The sequence below is a fragment of the Pseudopodoces humilis genome, chromosome 3 (genome assembly GCF_049639895.1).
Source record: "Pseudopodoces humilis isolate 2021_Gansu_Grassland_sample_001 chromosome 3, ASM4963989v1, whole genome shotgun sequence".
In the NCBI taxonomy this organism is placed as follows: Eukaryota; Metazoa; Chordata; class Aves; order Passeriformes; family Paridae; genus Pseudopodoces; species Pseudopodoces humilis.
The window spans coordinates 109920091-109940466 of NC_142202.1; the positions used below are offsets into that span (position 1 = coordinate 109920091).

Here is a 20376-nt window from a genome sequence, read left to right on the forward strand (position 1 = left end):
GAGTCTTGATCCTCTCCCCCATTCTAATTTTAATTTTTGACACTCCAAACTATCTCCTAACGACTCAGTCATTAGGGATGAGGCTTCGGGCAGGAGGCTGGAGGGGGCGGGTGAAGGCGGGGGCTGAGGGTTTTGCACCTCACCCCAGGAGAATCTTCTCCCGTGCTGTTCTGTGTGGAAACCAAAGGGGAAAAGTAGGGTGCTGGTGTGTTAGCACCTCCCCAGGCATCCCGGGGTCAAGGAATGGCTACTTGGGACACAGAATCATAGAACCAAAAAATCATTTAGGTTGAAAAAGTCCTTCAAGACATCCCCTTTCACCTTGTTCTCGCCTTGAACTGGCCTGGAGTTCCCCGGCGAGTCTTGTCCTCTTCTATTCCCAAAATATTTTCTAGGACCCCTGTCCTGCCCCCAGCTCCCGGTCCCAGAGCCCGGCTGTGTCCCCTCAGGTCTCCAGCCCACCCCGCAGCTCCGGGCGCTGGAGCGGGGCTCGGATTAGGATCCATCCCTGCGGCTGGACTCTGTCCCCACGTGCCCGGCTTTGAGCCCACCGAGGGTAGGGCAGATCACCTCCTTGTCTTCCCTTTGTTGGGCCCTTCCTTCCCTTTTCCCCGCTCTTCTGAACCTTACAAGAGCCTCGGGACTCCCGTAATAGCCCATCATTGTGTTCAGATCTTAACGCGCTGTCATTAGCGCTGTTGTCTTCTTCTTTTCTCTTCTTTTCTTTTCTGTTCCAAGGGCCAATTTAAATCGCATTAAAAATCTAAATAGCTGGCTTAATTAATGGCTTTCGCGGCTCCAGCTGAGATAATCTCCAGCCGACTAAAGCCAAATCATTCGGCGACTTCCAGCTCGCCAGGAGTTTGGGGCTGGGGAAGGGGACGGAGGGGGTTGAGCAGCGGCTTTGTCGGGCTGTGCCCAGACCCCGAGCTCTCCGCCGGGCCGGGAGGAGCGGAGCCGGCAGCATCCTCCTCTCCTGGCCTCAGCCACACCTTTGGCAGAAGTTTGGCGCAGAGATCAGGCTGGATTTTGAGAGCTTTGTTTGTTTGCTTGTTTGCTTGATGATTTGTTTTGTTCTGGTTTGACCTTTCGGCGAGGTTTTGTTTGTCTGTTTGAGGTTTGGTTGTTTTTTGGGGGATTTTTTTTGTCGTTTGTTTGTTTTTCCTGCTGATCTACAAAAGGTGTATTTTCTGGCTGAGGACAGCAGGGTCATGGAAAGTCCCTGGGCTGAGTTCTCCCCGGCTTTGGGGCTCTGTGCTTCTCCCCGTTCCTGCTGGGGATGAAGTTGTGTATAATATCTTTTCTATCTCACTTTGCTCCATTTCAAGCTGCGGGGTGTCATGATCTGCACAGTCCCAGCTTTGCCTGGCTCAGCAGAGATTTTGGAGCCAGGCACGCTGGGGATGTGCACCAGGCAGAGCTGCCCCTGGAATCCCAAAAACTCAGGCACACACACTGGGAGTGAGGTGTGTAAGAGCCCACGGCGGGTGGGCACACAGCAAACACACAACACAAACAGGGCACACACAGCCAGCCACTGGCTCCTGGGACAGATCCCCCTTTCAGCATCACTGGCTCTGTCCCACTGGTGGGACAGCTTTGGCAGAGCCTCAAACCTTTAGCACACCTTCACACCGCACACAGAGCCTGCCCAAACCCTGCTCCTGCAGGAACCAGCACAGGGTCACGGGCACTCTCAGGTTTTCCCAAGCCAATGGCGCAGAGACCTGGAGAGGCGTTGGGAAGATCCATTTCCCTTGTGTTTGGGAAAGAGGAATGAAGCAGATGTCTTTTCTTTTGGGAATGGTTTAGATCTTACCCTTCAGCCCGGGAGCTGCAGAGGTTCTCCTGTGTCAGTACTGACACACCTTGATAATGGAGGGCTGGTCCTGGGGGCAGGAGATATTTTTACATGTTCATCCAATCTTTAAAGTTGGTTTCCTGTAACAATCCCATTTATTCCTATTATTCTCTTTTCCACCTTGCTACTCCCAAGTTTTTTTTTTAAACCTTGTTTACACTTAAAATTCTTGCAGCTCTTAATATCCTTAAAAACCTGGTGTAGGTAAGAGGCTGGTCTTAGAAACTGCTGGTGATACCTTCTTACTGAATCTTTTGGTTTATATGTTAAAAATCCTCATGTTCTGTGCATGCAGGCATGTCTTTTTTTCTTGGCATGAATGTTATAGTGAGGGACATCTCGGAATTGCTTCTGTTCCTAGCATGAGCTGGTTTTATGTGGTTACCAACATGATGCAAAGTTTGTTAACTTAAATGAAACCAAAAGAATAACTAAGGAAAAAAATAAAAAAAAAAAAAAGCAGTGCTAATTTTCCTGACAAATGTAGATTAGTTTTAGAGTTTTGAATATTTAGCTGCTGATGTTAATGACTGGGTCATGTGAGGATAATTTGGAGAACATTTTAAGTTTCTTATAGACCTTTTGGAACTGAAAATGGGATTAAACAGTACTGACAAAATCTGTACTGATAACTGCTTGCTTACATTTGCCACATGATAAGGGAAAAAAGCTAAGGAGAGACAGATTCTAATGTCTTTATTTTGCAACATACTTTAAATCTGGCAGAATTTCAGCACAGGGCAGAAAATAAGCTATAAGATGTAAGGTCCCACAAACAGCACCTGCAGATATAAATAATAGACTAATAAAAAGCATAGCATGCTATTAATATTTTATATAAGATCAATCTGTTGACATTCAGGTGTGCTTACACTTAATAATGTACACAAGTACACAAACATCTACATCCTGAAAAACAAAATAAACAGCGGTTCTGCACTGTTGTCACCAGTGTATTATGATGTTTCCTTACATAGGTGCATGACATTTACAGGTGAATATCTTGGAGAAAGGGACTATGTTGTATTCAATGAATATAAAACACTTATCATATTGTGGCTGTTACAATTAACAAATAAAAAATGATCTTGCAGAGTGTAAGGATGTACAAAATTAAAGACACATTTTTAAAAAAAATTGCCTTTAAAGTGTAAAAAACATCAATGACATTAACAGATATTTGTCTCTTTCCTGATAAAACAAAAGCCTTGCTAATGAAAAGTATAAAAAATATTTCAGAATATAGGTTTTATCAATGAAAGGATGCACAAATATTTGATGGTGTAAGGGAGCCTCACATTTCAGCAGGTGCCTGAGTAACTAAATCAGAATAAACCACCACACTCCAGCCACCCTATTGTTCTCTTCATCTATACAAAAGGAACCTGCAACCAAAACAGACCCAGCTCTCCTTGCCACGTGCATTATTGGGATTTTCATTGTGTTGACAAGACGGGTGGGTTAGAGCATGGCTCTGTTCTCCCTGCTGTCATCTGCACAGCCCATCATCAGCTCGTGTTGGCATTTTGTACTGACATGTGCTATTTGATGTGGAGACAGGAATAAGAGAGGGGAAATACTCTCCCCATGTTTGCTCTGACTACCTTTTCCAGTATCACATAGCCTAACTTTTGCTCATTCTAGGCTTGGGAAACAAAGCAGAAGCACAGTTCTCATGAAGGAGGACACTGTTTAGCATGAACCAGTCAGTTGGACTGAAAAGGATTGGGGTCCCAAAGTAAACTAATTAGAAACTTAAGTCTTTTGTCATTCCTCTCCCTGAGGCCACTTGAAAATAATCATGGATTAAGATCATAGAATATTTTGTATTGGAAGAGACTTTTAAAGGTCATCTAGTCCGACCCTTTGCAATGAGCAGGAACATCTTTATCTGCATCAGGTTATAATATATAGTCTCTTGAGGTGATTTGGGAATTCAGTAGAGCAGTTTTGGGCCCTTGGTCTCTCACCTAGATGAGGTCAGCTGCACAAAGCATCTCTCTTTCACAGCCATTTTTATCTTGTGACCAATTGTACTTATTGAAATCAACATGAAGATGACAGATCAGAGACTAAAGCTCTGTCATGAATAAAGAAGTTATTGAATAGAGCTGGATGAGAGAGAAGCCTTAAAGAAGGAATTGACTGAGTGCTGAAATTTTCCCTTTTTTTTTCCTAAACTATCAGTTTCAATATAAACTATAATTCTCCCTTTGCCTAAATCTTGTCTTGCCTGTGTTTCCAGAACTCTGTAGCTGTAGGAGCACAACCATAACCATGAACAGTCATCTCCAAAGTAGTATCTCATGGCAACAGATGAAGTCAGATCAGACCATGTAATCACTTCCCTATGGGAATAAACACTTGTCCCAAAAAAGAGTCTTCTTAACACTCACAGGCCCATTTTATGCAGTACTCAGAGCACAGAATTGCTGAGGCAATCATCCTGGATGATCCCACCAGTTATCCCACTGTCTGCCTGCTCTCCTTTTCCTTTTTCTGGCTTTGCCATAGGATGAATGCCATGGATAATGAGTCAGGGTGGAAGGGCCAGAGCCATCCCTTCTTCAGGCACACTTGTGGGCACATTACTTTGCTGTTCCTGCATGTGGGACTCTTCATTTGATGAGCTGAGGGGGTCTCACGTGTCCTGGCACCAGAAGTTATTTGGTAAAGATTTCCAAAACCAGTAAAAACTGCTGAGAGGAATGGGGATCTCCAGGCTGAATCACTAGACTCATAAAAAGCATTATTTCCACTCTGTTTTTGAGGCATCATTTCTGCTTCCTCTGCTGGTATCTTAGCATCCCACCTCCTCTCAAATACTCTGACAAGATTGGCTCAACAATTAAGTGAGGATTGACTTTTCCAGCAGAACCTACAGTGGCATTGTGCTGATGGGAGAGAAAGTTGTTGCCACCGCTGTTTAGTTCACTTTAAAACATGTCTTGTGGTCTTCATGTTAAGCTGCTTTGCAAAATCATTTGTCCACTCTAACACATGATCAGAAGGAAGGAAGGAATACTCTGAAGCATGTGTTTGACAAGAAATCTAATCTTTCATCTTCCTGTGTGGCTCCTCTTCTCTTTCTCCTCTCTTTTCAGCAGCCCTCTATGCCTTTTTCTGTTTACCACATAGTGCAAAGTCCAGGACTTCATCCATCTCCTCTCCAAGGTGGTGTTTGTGGTAGGAAATTCATGCCTTCAAAAATGCACACAGTTTGTGACAAAGACATATCTTCATCTAGAAAGCACCACATCACTCTCTGTTGCTATGTCAATGAATAATTAATAGAGTGAAATAATTATGTGCAATAGATTTTACCTTCTTGCAATTTGCTACTTGTTCCCCATGTTTCTGGAAAGCAGATGATCTAGACTTGTTAATTTCTTTTGCTTTTAACCCATACCTGGCTTGTCTGGAAACACTTTGGTTTAAGATCATGTTGCTTAGGCACGATATTTGAAATTATTTCAGACTGTAAGCAACTTTCTATGAAATAGTAATAAGGAGTGCTCCAGTAAGTTCTGGTTAGGGTAGGAGCAGCTGCAGGGTAACAGGTTTTTGGATTAAAGGAACAATTATTTATCTGGCATAAAGGGTGCACATACTGGCTTAACCTGGCAAGGAGATGAACTTTAATATGACACTGATTTCAGTACAGTCTCACTCGTTATAAAATCTAGAGACTCATTGAAGTAAATAAATATGTACACAGTGCTACTGTTTTCTTGACACGTATATATATATACACGTGTGTATATGCATTGTGTGGCAGATGCCAAACAAACAGATCTATTCAGTGTTAACGCTCCTCACAAATGTACCTGACAGACCAGAAGTTTGAAAATGTCACTTGAAAATATTTACAGGTTTCTGGGAAAAAAAAAAAAAAGAAAACCCACCGAAGAAAACCCAAACACACCAAAACAACACAGACCCAAAATTATTTCAGGCGTGTGGCGCCAGATTTCTGTGTTTGAGCTTATGAGCTCATTAATTGTAGCTTTGAGCTGTGTAAAAATGTGCATCAGTGCCCTTGATGTGCCTATATTTTGGTGATGCACGAATTGTCTCTATATCCTGTCTAAGAAGTGGACACTAATATCTGCCCTGGAACATAATTAGAAGTCATAAAATACCCTGCTGTACTGAGTCAGGATCTCACCCATCTGGGATTGATACCAAGAGATGTTCTTTTCTGGTTTTGCTGTCAGCACAAATGTTTAAATATACCTTCAAGAGCTGAAATATTTGGAAAGGAATTCTGTTTCCTTATTGCCTTATGTAAGCAAGCAATAGTCTGCATTTAATGAAGGTTCATCCTTCAGTCTGTCTCTGTGAGAAGTGAAACAGACACCTTAATTTTAAGAGGGCTGCAAGTGTAAATTGATAAAGAAAAAGGTGTAGGACCTTGCCTAAAGCAAGCTTGTAACTATCATTATTCTATTCTATTCTATTCTATTCTATTCTATTCTATTCTATTCTATTCTATTCTATTCTATTCTATTCTGTCCTGTCCTGTCCCGTCCTGTCCTATCCTATTCTCACAGAATTTAGGTTAGAAGCTAAAATTTTTAAGAGCAAAAAAGTGAGTTTTGTAGTTAAAAAGATTAAGGTGTTCACAGGAAAAAAAGAAACTATCAGGGTATCTTAAAAGAGACAGTATGTTTCCTTTAAGCATGAGTGATGAACACAGATTAATTCTGCTCTAAGAAGGTCTTCATATCATCATCCTCACATAAACCATCTGAACTCCTTCTAGTAGTGCATTGAATTACATGATATTTTGTATCACTGTCATATGCAGCTCCTTTTTTTTCTCATTCCCCCAGGGAATAACGGTGCATGCAGTGGTAAGATTTATTTCTTCCACAGAAAATTTTTGTTGTAGTCAGGTTGGAGAAGGCAGGTCAAAGAAAAGTGTTTTGTGCTTGGTGAAAAAATATGTGTTAGTCCTTAAGATTATTTCTTTTTTTTTCCTTGGGAGTTCGTTCTATTCTCTTGGATCAGTTGCAGAGAAAGTTTTCTTTCTTTCTCTCCCTCATATTAACTTTAAGTTAAAAGCTCAGTTTTGCCTGAGGAGTTATTGATCACAGTCTTGACTGAAAGATTTGGTGATCATTCAGCAGTTTTAGACCCAGGCCAAGGAATTGCCACTCTCAAGAAATAAACAAGTGCAGAGCTAACCTGAGATAAACTGATGTAGCTCAATAGATTTTAATCGTTAATAACAGCTGAGGATTTGACCTAACTTTGGAAGGAATTTATGAGTTCAAAGGTGTGGAAAGCTGTTCTTGCTGCAAATCACTGCAAACCCATAGTGTTCTTGCATCTTTGTAATCCTAAATTCTGCTATGAGAGTTAAATTTAACATTTCTCATTAGAACCAACATCCTAATATTTTCACAAACTGTGGGTTTTTTTTAAATTGTGAGGGCTCAATCTTATTTTGTTAATCACACTGGATTGGAGACACCTTAGTGATAATCGGTAATTTTTTCAGAGCATGAAATCAAATAAACATCACAAGATATTTTGACTGTAAAACTTATGAGATCTAATAATGCACTGTTCCCACACTGAAATCCCAACACATTCATTTTTCTCAAAACAATAATGTTATAGAAAGCCAAACCACACTGACTGTGAGAAAAACCAAACCCAAACAAAACCAGCCACAAGAGAACTACAAAGCTGTTCATCACTGAGTTTGTCAAAACACAGAAGAGGAGGTTTCCCTCACTTCAATATTTCAATTTTTTTTTTGTAGGTGGCACCTGTGTTGTCAACCCCACCGACCTGTTCTGCTCCGTTCCTGGTCGCTTGTCTCTGCTCAGCTCCACTTCCAAGTACAAAGTGACCATTGCAGAGGTGAAGAGGCGCCTTTCACCACCAGAATGCCTCAATGCTTCCCTCCTTGGAGGTATTTTGAGAAGGTAAGTTGAAGGTGAGGATTACAACTCCTAGACAATGCTGTAATTGCTGTATTTTTTTTTATAATTATTATTTTTAATAGATAGGCTTTATTCTTTTTCCCTACTTGGATAGGTGGCATATTTGGGGTGAATAGAAGGGGATGGATCAGGAGGGAACCCTGGAGAATTTTCAGTAAATTAACAAGTTTACATTTTTCATCAAACTGATTTTTTTTTTTTTGCCTCCTCTCTTCAGTTACTCATCAGGCATGGATAGATATTGCTTTGATTTGTTTTGAGAAAAAAAAAAATTCAGCTAGTGGAAAATTTCACCAGAGCTACAAATCTAAATTCTTGCTGAGAACCTATCTCAAAGTAAATAATTTTACAATAGTTACAGCCCTCACTCAACCACAAAAATAAAACACCGAGGTGTAGGGATGCCTTTTTCTTCCTTCCTCTGCATGTTTTTTGAGCACAACAAAGACAGGATAATCTGGTTTTACTTTTCCTGTTGTGAGATATTCGGGGAGAAGTGAAAAATTAGGTAAAATTTTACCTCTGACCCTTCACTGGCCACAGCAGACACCTGCAGAGAGCAGGAGCAGAAAGAAGGAAAGGGGCAGACTGTGCCTCATATTGCAAGTGGAAAACCAAGAGGCAACTGTAATTCAGGCAGGCATATCTAAGTCACGGTGTCCCCGAGGCATCAGCTCAGATGGCATCAGCTGCTTGAACACCCTTTGATCAAAACTAGCTGGAAAGTCATCGGTTATTTCACTGCTGGCACTGAAGGCCACACTGATCCTCCTGCTTATACTGAAAGTCATTTTAACCAGCCTGAGACATGCAGGCACTCAAGAGCTGTCCTGAGACATCTTGGAGAATAATGACTATAGACCATAAACTGTTTTCAAGGCATAAGTTCCCTTTAACTGTCTTTGAGTGTTGAAATCCAAAATCAACATCCACCAAAATTTTCCCCTCTATTTGCTTCATCCTGGGGAAACCTTCACTTAATTTTCATTTTAAATACTCATGCTGCAGATTTCATCAATACAGTGCAAGTTATTTTGGATTCAAAGGCATCAACTTGAATGTGGGAGCTCACTTGTCTCCTGTGTTAAAATGCTTGAATAATCCCCACAGGTTTTTGACCCAGATTAAATATCTCCTCTCCCAAATTAACCCTGGGCATGGTTCAGGAGTTTGCAAAAACCAGGAACTCCTCCCTGTCTGCAGTTTGGATGTGCTAATACTTTTTGAATCAGAAAGAGCAATGGAACATATTCAATCAATTTGTAACTGAGGGTTTCACAGCTAGAGAACATGCTCAAACACTCTGTATTTGACCAGGAAAGATGTAGGAAAACAAAATCTCATGGATTGTTTCCCTTAGACCTTGAAAGCTAGTTTTGCATCCTGTCAGCAGTCACATATATAGTGACTATATTATAATAAATAGTCAGCTTGCCTATTTTCCTAAATAGCTTGCTTTCAGAATAAAATGTTCTTCTGAAAAAAGAAAAAAAATATTTTCAGAAGATATTTCATGATAAACAATGTGGCCAAAGTTGTGATGTTTTTTAATAAATAAAAACATAAAACCAGGCATCCAAATGGTGATATTCCGTGTTTGGTTCCTTCCTCTCCCTGAAGGAACTTGAATGTGAACCTCAAAATATTTAGTTATTTAGTTAATAGTTATTTTTTTTTATTACTCTGTGATTGTTTTTTCTAAGCTGAAAGCCCCTCAATCTTGTTTGGAGTTAATTGTGTAAATTATGTGTTTCTCAAAAAGCAAAGGCATAGATTCTTATCTAATTAATGGACAGGTAATTCACTTGAGATGGGAGATATCAGAGTTCCAGTCACTGTTTTATTCATTGTTTAAGCATTTTAACAGTTGTTATTTTCTGTCAGCTGGCTGCTGCATCTGTTTGAAAGATACAGGTTAAAATTCCCTCAGGCTGAGGAAGAATTTGAACCTACATCAGCTGCATAAGTGGATTTGTCTCAAATGCTTCAAACACTGAGGTGCTGCAGAAAAGCAGCTGGGACACACCAGGACCCATTTTGTGAGAACAAAGGGATGAAGGTGTTTGGCATAGGGGCACAGATAACCAATAATGGCTGAGATTTTAGCTTCGGCATTTCCTGTTGCCTTGACCATCTTTCTTGTGATTTTTTGGATTTGAAGACATTTCTGAGTACCCAGGTCTCTACATAAATTATAGAGGGATAGTTAGAGCTGGGTTCCACATAGCCATCTACATTTAAGAAGCTATCTGGCTTCCTTTAACAGCCAGACAAGCCACATGAGTAAAGTTCACTCATTGTGGATATCTGTTTAACTCTAGAAGGTCATGTTTCTTTCTAATTTGTCTTTGGAGCCTGGCTTGGCTAAATCAGATATAAATGTTTGCACTGTCAATATTTATATTTAGTCACTGAAATCCCAGGTGCCATGCCCAAATCAGGACTCTGGGCTCCACTAGGTGGAAAGCTGCCTGAAGATCTGATGCCCCCATGACAAGCATTAAAATCTCTAACTCTGCCAAAGAACTGATGTTAAAGAATCAACTAGAGCAAGCAGGATATTAAGAGTACAGCTCTGAAATATTTCCCATTGAAGTCACTACTGCAGTAATTACCCCACATATTTGTCAATGAAGTGTGTGCAGTTTCTAGGCTTATATTAACATAGGAGAAAGGTGCAGAGTAATGACAAGTCCCTCTTTCCTGCTGTTCTCTCGTGACAGAGCAAAATCCAAGAACGGAGGACGCTGCTTGCGAGAAAAATTAGACAGACTTGGACTGAATTTGCCTGCAGGAAGAAGAAAAGCAGCAAATGTCACACTTCTGACTTCCCTGGTAGAAGGTAGGGTCTCTAATATTGCAATATAATAAAATCATAATTAAAATGTTTCATGGCATGCAACCCTTTTCAGCCATAGGGTTAAATCCCATAATCTGTATTTTGTATAAGGAGACCTGACTTGCCTAAAGCCACAGATAGAGTGGGTGGCAAAATGGAAGTGTGCTGGGAGATATCTTGGCCCCCAGCAAGTGTCTTGGTCCTGCAGTTTCCTCAGCATTGATTTGTGCTTACAAATCGATCATCTGAGTGTTCTTGTGAGAGAGATGAATGTCTTATACCAACTCTATAAGTAGGTTTGTTTATCCTCCTTTTTTAAATTTTTTTTTAACTTGTGAATTTCCTGGAGCTGGTCCAAAAATGTGATGGGTTTTTTTTTCTCCCATAAGAAAGCACAATATTTAGACAAGCCTTTTCCCCACACACATAAATGAATGAAATCTGTTTTCAGATAATATCTAGACAGGCTCAGGAGATACTTTCTTGGCCTTTATTTGTTGTTTAAATATCATTCACCAAATACTGCCAGGCTCTTCACACCTTCACCTGGGAGATTCAGGTTCAAACCCCTCAGGCAAAGGGAGGAAACTCTACCTGCATTTCTTCTGTTCTGGGTGAATCCACTAAGTACCCAGTTTGTTGTTTGGCTGCCAGTAGCAGCTCTGGGAATTTCAGATCCCTCCTCCTTGATGCTGAGAGAACTCAGCTCATCCTAAAGGTCAACACCTTCTCCAATCATAGCCTGAAAGGTCCATACACATCTAGGCAAGTAGGCTGAGGTCTCAGCACATATTACCACAGAATTACAGAATTAAAGAAGGATTGAGGCTAGAGGACACCTCTGGTGATCTCCCAGGCCAATCCTCCTGCTCAAAGCAGGGTCAATTAGAAGAGTTTGCTTAGGACTTTGTGAGTTTTTTATTATCTCAAAGGATGGAGACTCTTCAAGGCAGAAATAGAATCCTCAACACTGGAGGTTTTCAGCATCTCTGAAAAAGGACTGAGATTTTCAGGGGTCACTGAGCACAAGTTCAGTGGGGCTGCTCTGAAGTACAGGTGTGTCCGTATCACACCTGCTTCCAAGAGAAAGCTCTCATGGAGTTACAGCCTTAAGAAAGGTACTAAAAATAGAGGAGTAAGGGCTGTTCCCACCTTCAGGCATCTCAAGTCAGGGAAGAATAGACACAGCTGGGTATTTTTAGTAAGCAGAGCAATGGCTTTAAACTGAAAGCTGAAAAGAGGAAGAAATCCTTCCCTGTGAGGGTGGTGAGGTCCTGGCACAGATTTCACAGAGGAGCTGTGGCTTTTCCATCCCTGGAGTTCCCCAAGGCCAGGTTGGATGGGGCTTGAAGTAACCTGAGACACTGGAAGATGTCCCTGCCCATGGCAGGGTGTGGAGCTGGAGGATCTTTTTGGTTTCTTCCAACCCAGACCATTCCATGATTCTGGGATTCTATGTGGCCAGTTATTCATTCATCAGAGGAGACTGAGAGAGAGGGAGGTGTCTGACAACTGCTGGCCTGGGGCTGATGGCTGAGTAGCTTTACTGTAATTCAGGGTCAGATTCCTGCTTCCCAGGAATGGAGCTGTGCCCAAATCCCTGCTCTTTATTCAAAGCCAGTAGCAAACCTGGTATCCAGCCTGCAGTGTTGCTTCTTTTCTTGGACTGCCTTGCTGTGAGTCCTAAAGATAAATGCTGATAAATGTGCCTGAGCCCATTTTGGAAGAGACCTTTTTGCCTGGATATGGTAACCATGAATTTTATCCAATGGAATTTTTGGGAATGGCACCACCACGTTAACATTCCAACAGAAAACTAAGTGAAGCTCATTTCCTGTCTGTGTAACCAATTCTGTGTCAAACTTAGCAGTGCTCATTGGGTTCTTGGTGGTATAAGCTGTTCTTACTTTGGAGATGCAGATATTCCTTCCAGGTAGAACTAACTTACAACACAATTTCTTCAAGGAAAACCATCTTTCAATGGTTCCTGCTGCTGGAGGGAACAGAATGGAAGGACACAGGCTTCTGTGGTTTAGAGAACCCAGAAAAAAAGCAACATGAGCTTTTATTGTGCAATAGCAATAGAAAAATTGAAACAAATATAATTTTTTAGTTTTGTTAAATCTCTAAAATATCAGGTACACAGAGTGTGCCTCTCATAAGGACGCAGGATTGTGTCGCTCTTGACTTCTTTAGATGGTTCTAAATTTATTATTGCTGAAGGTCCTCACAGTCGTCAATATATTGAGGCTTTAATATCTCTTTAAGTTAAAAGAGCACCCAACCTCTTGAATATCTATGTGATGTAAGATAAGGCAAAATTAGTTGCATGATTATTGTGTTTATTCACCAAAACCAAGTAAAAAAATCTCAGGCATGACTAATACTTCTCTTCCTCTAAACATGCTGAAATCATGGAGTTTTAGGGAGTTTGTTAAGCTCAAGGAGGAGCTGTAATTTCTTTTTAGGCTGTGGCTATCGCATGAAGGTCCAGATTTTATGAAAATTATTCTGTGGCCTCTTGTTTCCTGAGAACTTTTTTTCTTTTTGAGTTCTGCTTTGCTGCAGGATGTCTACCGTTGGCTTGATCAGGTCGCATCTTTAGAGTCTTTGGTAGAGACATCTTCGGCCCAAAATAGGAATTGTTTGACAGATGAGTCCTGTTCTCTTTGTCATCCACATAAATCAGCACAAGGAGTGGAAAGGCAGACAGGGAGAAGGAAGTCAGAACTCTCCCGAGCAGTTTGGGGACACATCTTTGTGTAACCTGCAGGCGAGGGATGCCCTCTAGTGCCTGGACTAGATCGAGGGAAAGGTCATTTTTCTTCCGAGTTCCAGAAGGAAAATTCCAAAATATTAGCTGCAAAATAAAGGCTCCTCGAATAAATATAGGTATTTCCAAGTCCAAGCTTTACTGTGGGCTCAAAAGAGTCAAAAGCTTCTCCAGTGGGAGTAAAGAAGGATGTGAAAAGAGGGGAGATGTCCCCTTCTGTTTGAATGGGTCACTTACAAAACATAAATGTGATTGCAGATGCAGGTAAAAGCAGTGCATGAATGATTTTTAAACAGTCAGATAAAAAATAATAATAATAAAAAAAAAAATCTAGAGTTTGTTTTCCTGTCAAACCTGATTAAGACACTAAATTTCCTAGACACAGAATTAATGACATTCATCATCTGGGGACAAAAACTCTCGAGAAAAATAGGTCAGTGGTTTCTTTTTTCATCGTGCTCTCAACTATCACACTTCTCCCCCACCAGCCTTTGTTTAAATATCCTTCCACTTGTTCCTCCTCCCTTCTCACCCTACAAATAGAATAAACTTTCCTTCCACCTCCTGCCTGTCCCTCCTCCCCCTGAGTAACATTTCTGCTGGGTTGAGCATCCGGAGGAGGCACAGGCGAGGAGAGAGTGGGAGGTTCAGATGCCGAGTGTCCCTCTCCTGGGGACACAGCTCCTGCCTTCCCTCTGCACAGGAGCATCTCTCACTCCTGCTGGCCCCGGGGGAGCCTCACCCCGCTCCTCGCACCTGCCCACGGAAACCTTCCGAGGTACTCGGCTGCTCTCCCCACCCAGGCTTCCAGAGCTGTCTCTGCCAATTCTGCCCCGGCAATTGTCCTTTTCCATCGTGCAGAGCTCTCTGGTCAATTGTCAAACTGCGGAGAGGCAGCGCTGCCAGGAGCTGCAGAGCCCTGTGCTGGCTTTGGGAGTGCAAATTCCCAACATCTGCTCTTTATCGCGGCAGGAGGAAAGAGCTGGGGGCATCAACCACGGGGAAATTTGATTTTAGGTTGAATTTAGTCTGAAACAGGGAAATTAACTATAAAAGTCAGGGATTTTAGGCGTTTCTACCTTTATCATGATTCCTACCCTGATGTAATTAACAACTAGGCAGGTGAAAGAAAGGTGAAAGAAAAAAGGTCAGTTCATCCACATTTCCAACATTTACACATTTCCCCCCAAAGTAAATGTTTATCCAAATTATGCTGTAGGAAAAGAAAGAACATATTTTATGACATTTTATATAAACTACTTTCTCCTACCAAGCAGACTTAATCCTACTGTACAGTAAACAAAGGGACATCTATCCACAAAAACATAAATATATCACACTTCTAAATATCAAATAATCATTTGGTCCTGGTTTAAAATTACATCTTTGCTTAACAATGAGTAGAAGAAATTATGCTCTGCAGAGTGTTCTCAATTCAAAATTTTTATTTTTATTTAGAATTTACCTACTCCTTATAGTATATTCATGCTTATATAAATAAATATGCATAACTCTAACATGCATTTGTAGTATACATGAACTTTCTATCAAAAAATATTTTTAATTTTAATTTGAAGTATTTTAATTATTTCATTAAAACCATAATTACATTTGGATTTACATCTTTACCGATCTATATCCATGAAGACATCATCAGTGAAACAAAATCGGTGATTTTGTTTCCTTTTGCTCAAATGCTTTTATTTCACAATCATAATCCCAGCTCCAGACAGGTTTTATACTTTTGAATAATTTTCTCAGATTATCAGAACAGTTAATACCATTTTCTCAGCCCTAGCAAATACTATAAACCTTGTAAATATAAATTTGAATGACAATTGACGTTTTCATTCCCTTTTTTCTAGCAGTAAGTGGAAACATTCACATTTCAGTCACTTAGTTGTTGATCACATTAAATGAATGCCTACATTTCAACACAAAAAGCTCTGCTCTCTTGAAGAAACCAAGACTTTTCCAATGGCTACATATTTAAATTCTTTGCTGTCTACATTCCTTGTATTGTTGCTGGGGCTGACTGGGACCATGATGAAGCTGTCTGGAGAATTGCAATTGCACCTGATGACAGCTTCAAAGTGGTTGACTTTTATTTTCTTTCCATGCTGGAATGAAGATAAACCTATCAAGTATTTTAACAGAATTTAGTTGAAAAGAAAAACCTGGTGCTCTTCTGAAATTGATTTACTCTGTAAGTCTTTATTTAAGGAAGATTAAAAGCATATCTGAAATAGACACTTTGAATATAGACTATATAGTAGAATATATATATATGAATATATAATAGACACTACAGAAATATAAAAGCTATGGCTTAAATTTGTACCCTTTCTCACCCACGAGGAAATCTGGGATAAATGTTTGAAATACAGAGCAATCAGTCAGTTCTGTGCCTGTTCATTCTGATTCTCTGTTAACTTATCACCGAAATACATTTTGTATTCACTGAAAATTATTTTACTTTTCTAGAAGTTGTGAACTAAGTGGAAAATGTTTCTCTTTTCGGCTCAGAGATACTGATTGCTTGTTAACATCTTCATTCTTTTTAGGAATACTGCAAATCATGTTTAAAAAAAATCCAAAGAAAGCAGATGATTTTGACTATAATCTTCAATTTTTTGCTGTAAAGTTGGTTACAGCTGCAGAGGTTGTAGCTGGCTGGTATCAGCAAACAGATTGTCTGGGAGTGGTGCACGGATTTTGTCCGTACCTGAATAAACTGGGGCAGAAGAACACACAGGAAAATATTTTCTTGTGGAATCAAAAGGTGTTTTTTCCATAGAAGCTCCATTGGTAGAAGGGGAGACAAAATATATGTCTCAATGATATCTCAAAAGGGGGAGAATTGAGTTGGAATAGAGGTCAGTGCACGCAGTTTCTTATTCCTCATACTGTCCCTGGCACAGGACCGCTGTTTCCATGGAACTTCTCCTCTTCCTTGGCTTAACCAAGCCTTGCTGAGGATGGGATTCATCTCCCCACCTTCATTGCAGTTGCACATTCTCATGTCAGATCATAGTAAATAGGGAGAAATCACCACTTCTGGGTGTTTAATGATTTAACTATTAAATGAAGTTAAATTAATAATAATTTTATTACATTGCTCAGAAGAGCTGTGGAATTTCCATAGTTGGAAACATTCAAGACTAGGCTTGGAAAAGCCTTGAATAACCTTATCTGAGGCAATGCTGTCAGCAGAAGGTGATTTCCTGAGTTCTTATCTAGACTTTCCATAATTCCTCTGATTCCCTTTTGCCTTCTACTCTAGTACAGTATGATGCATGCTTCAATACTTCCATTGATTTGAAAGTATTAAGTCCGACATCAATATTGACATTTAATCTGATGAATTCCACTGCAGATATTCTCAAAGAGAGGAGTTACATGTGCTGTATCCCTCCTGACAACAACAGCCTTTGGTACTTCAAAGAGCCAGAGCCCAATGCCACTTCTGATGGCAATCAAACACACAACTCTGGAAAAAAAAGAAAAGTAAAGTGAAAAACCCACAACCCCTGAACTCCAAAACTATTCTGGAGCACATCTCTGTTAGTCACTCATGCAGATGTGCTTCAACATATGCTTCTGGTAGCTGACCTATTTCTTCTTTCTGCAATGAGATGAGAACAAGTGTCATCTGGAAATGCCTATTTCCCACCAGGGAAAGACTAACTTAGCCACAGATGTTTGCAATCCAGGCAGCTGCTTTTGATCAGATAAATCCCACACTGATGTTGTCAGACTCACAGCGTGCAGGTCAGAGTGCTCAGTAAACCCTAAAATTAAATTCTGGATTCCCCAAGCTAGTGGAGAGGGTCCTGTCCTTCCAGAGGCATTTCTTTGGCAGCCAGCACCGCGTTGGGTTCTTGTGTTCAGTCTTTGCAATGAGGTAGAGAGATGCTCAGTGCAACTGTCTTCTTCATCATCTTCCCTTTCTGTTTTGCCTGGTCAGTTTTGTTTGCAGTCCTTTTGTAAACAGGATTATTTATTGACCTCTCCCTTGGGGTTCTCTGGTGTGGGGCACTTGTACAGTTGGTTTAACCTCTGAGCAAATATACTGGAATGTGTGTTAACCCATGAGTCTTTCCTGGGGTAGAGAGCTCTCCTTCCATCAGACACGGGGAGTGAAGCCCCAAAGGCTGGCTCTGGTCTTCAAAGTTGTTTATTCCTACTTTCTGCTCTTTTCCATACCTTGAATATTGATGAACAGGGCTTGCAAAGTTGGGCAGCTGCCCAATACTCACTGGTGGCAAGGCAGGACCATGTGTCTAGGCCAGTATTTCCTCATGAGAGGGACATCCCTCCACCTGATGAGAGGAATATCCTTCCTATCTTCTCCCTGGCACCAGCTGATGACTAAACATCAACAGGCCAGCTGGGCTGAAATGTGCAACTGGCTTGAGAATGACTTTCTACAGAAGTGACTTGCTGCTGTTTGGGGGTATTTTAAGAGCGCAATAAATTCTGTAACAATAATAACAACAATATAATGATGATGATGGTAATAATAACCTTAGAAAATGACTGACCCATTTTGTTTGACCGCAGGGGAAGCACTACATTTGGCCAGAGATTTCGGCTACACCTGTGAAACAGAGTTCCCTGCCAAGGCAGTAGGAGAGCACATTGCCAGACAGCACATGGAACAGAAAGAGCAGACAGCGAGGAAAAAGATGATCCTAGCGACAAAGTAAGGAGGGAGGGGAAGCGAAAAAAGAAATCGGTCTGTCACTTCTCCATGTTGGATCTGTGGGCTGGGGGAGGGAGGAGTGGGAGTATGGAGCTGGGATTGTGGTGACTGCTATCACAACAGCGCTCACTGACTGCGGGTGAGAGCCATCCTCCTCGGAGATGCTGAAAGAGGAACCTTATCTACTGCAGTGGGGTTTTGGTGGCTGTGCTCTTATTGCCTGTGGTTAGGGGGGCACGTACATCTTTCCCAGATGCTTTGGTTTAGATGAGAACAGAGGATATTATTGCATGGTAAGATCTGTAGGACAGAAACTGGCTTTGTCTCCTGTTTGTGTGTGAGCAGGAGATCTGAGCTTTTACTGAAGTATTGGTTACTGTTGGATAATTATCATCAGTCTGCTGAGGGAGAGCTGGTTTGCAGAAGGACAGATCCTCTCTGGATGCAAACTGCAAGAGCTCCCCTGAAGTCAAAGGCACTGGAACAATGTACAACAGCAGGGGAGCTTTGCTAAAGACATTAAAGACACAAAGAGGCATCAGACTTCACTCCAAACAAGCCACTCATCTCCCTGGAGCAGTAACATCATGTTAGGATAACATTTCATCTAGGTTAATTAGCCTTGATGAGGGAGGAATTAGCCTTCATGAGCCATGGGAAACAAGAATAAATAGTCTGTGTGGAGTAGGTTAGACTTGCCCTAGGTGTGTGGTCTGGCTGCGTGGGGTAACCTTGAACACATTCACAGTCTGTCTGTGCTCACTGCTGTGTCATATTTGAGGCTGAAGTAGAGCTGAGACCACAAATCTGAGCTCTCAAATCATCCCCTTCACTCTGGAAGTGTTTGAAAACTCTTCTAGGCTGTGATATATCCAACAGAGTGGAATTTCCTTGTACTAGGGGAAAGGGCTGGCCAGCAGCAGGACTGTCCTTTGTATCCCAATGCCCTTCTGATTTGGCAAGAATCTTGGCCTTGGTGTCCCTCTTGTATCCAGAGCACTCTACCCTGACAGTGACCCAGAGATGAGATGCACTTTAACACCTCATGCTTGTGAATCCCATGAATACAGCCTGTGATCCTTGCTGGGGATTATAAAAGCATCACCATGTGGATCAGTGGGAATTTTTCTGGTTGTGAAGGTGATGAGAGACCTCATCTATCATGTTCCTAATTCCCCTGTACATTAAAAGGAATAATGTAAGTGTAATATTATCTTCTTCTTACCTCTGTCCATGTTTAAGGTCTCAAGGGTTTTCAGAGGCATGAGAATAAGCCAGCTGGACAGAAGAAATTCCTCTCTGCAAGTTGTGTCTCCCCATTGCTGTGTAGCCCATTAACATCCTGCCTCCTAGCTGAGGATTTGTCCCATTTACAGAACACGATTCAACCAAAATGATGCAAATCTTCCCCATATTTCCCTGGCTCTTGTGAGAAATCAGAAAGCTGCGGGTTGTGATAATTGGTGTGTCACTTTTATGTCCTGTCCCCAAAGGGTGTGCCACTCAGGGGCACATAAGGGTCCCACTACCCTTTTTCACCATCCCATACGTACTTTCTCAGCCTCCTTCACTGCTGAGATAAGGTATCATGGGCTGGCACTACCCCTAATCACCATGAACTTCGGGTTTGTAGGCTGTTATCCATCACTCGTTAGGAACAAAATTACTTTTCCCCTCCATCCTATCGGTTAAAAGCACCAGGAGATTGCTCAGAGAGGTCTGTCAGTAACAGAAAGTCCACATCCTACTGCAGTCAGCGCTGGAACAGGGACAGATGGGTCAATGTGTGTGTTACTACTGCCCTCTCCTGCCTGCAAGGAGAACAAGGATTCCCAGTCCTGCCCAGGTGTTCCAGGGGACACGGCTCCACGACATAACAATATTAACAAAGCATTTCTCAGCCCTGCTTCCACCCCTCTGATACAGAGGGCTCTAGACAATCATCAGGAGTTCCAACTACTCACCAGCCAAGCCCAAGCTCTAGGTTTGCAATTTCAGCAATTCCACAACTTCCCTGACTCATGGGCTTGGGCGTGATGACACCAGAAAATGCAGGGGATTATTATGCTGTCACCAAAACCAACACAGAATCGCCAGGGTGGTAAGATCCCTCATGGCATCTTTTTCTCTATGGAAAGAGCTGGAGTGCCACTGCCTGTGTGTGTTGCTGCAGTCCACCGTGGGACAGAGCCAGAAGCCCACAGAAGCGCTCACATGTGGGATCTTGAGGAAAAATAAGGG

At 41.6% G+C, this 20376-nt stretch overlaps 1 protein-coding gene across 1 annotated transcript in view; it reads left to right on the top strand.

The window, feature by feature from the left end:
• The window catches only part of TFAP2D (transcription factor AP-2 delta), a 46126-nt gene that overhangs the window by 9062 nt on the left and 16688 nt on the right, over positions 1-20376 (top strand). Inside the window, exons 3-5 of the mRNA XM_014257631.1 lie at positions 7635-7800; positions 10542-10660; positions 17994-18135. Of these exons, the coding sequence (XP_014113106.1) occupies positions 7635-7800; positions 10542-10660; positions 17994-18135 (427 nt within the window). The remainder of the gene's footprint in view (positions 1-7634; positions 7801-10541; positions 10661-17993; positions 18136-20376) is intronic.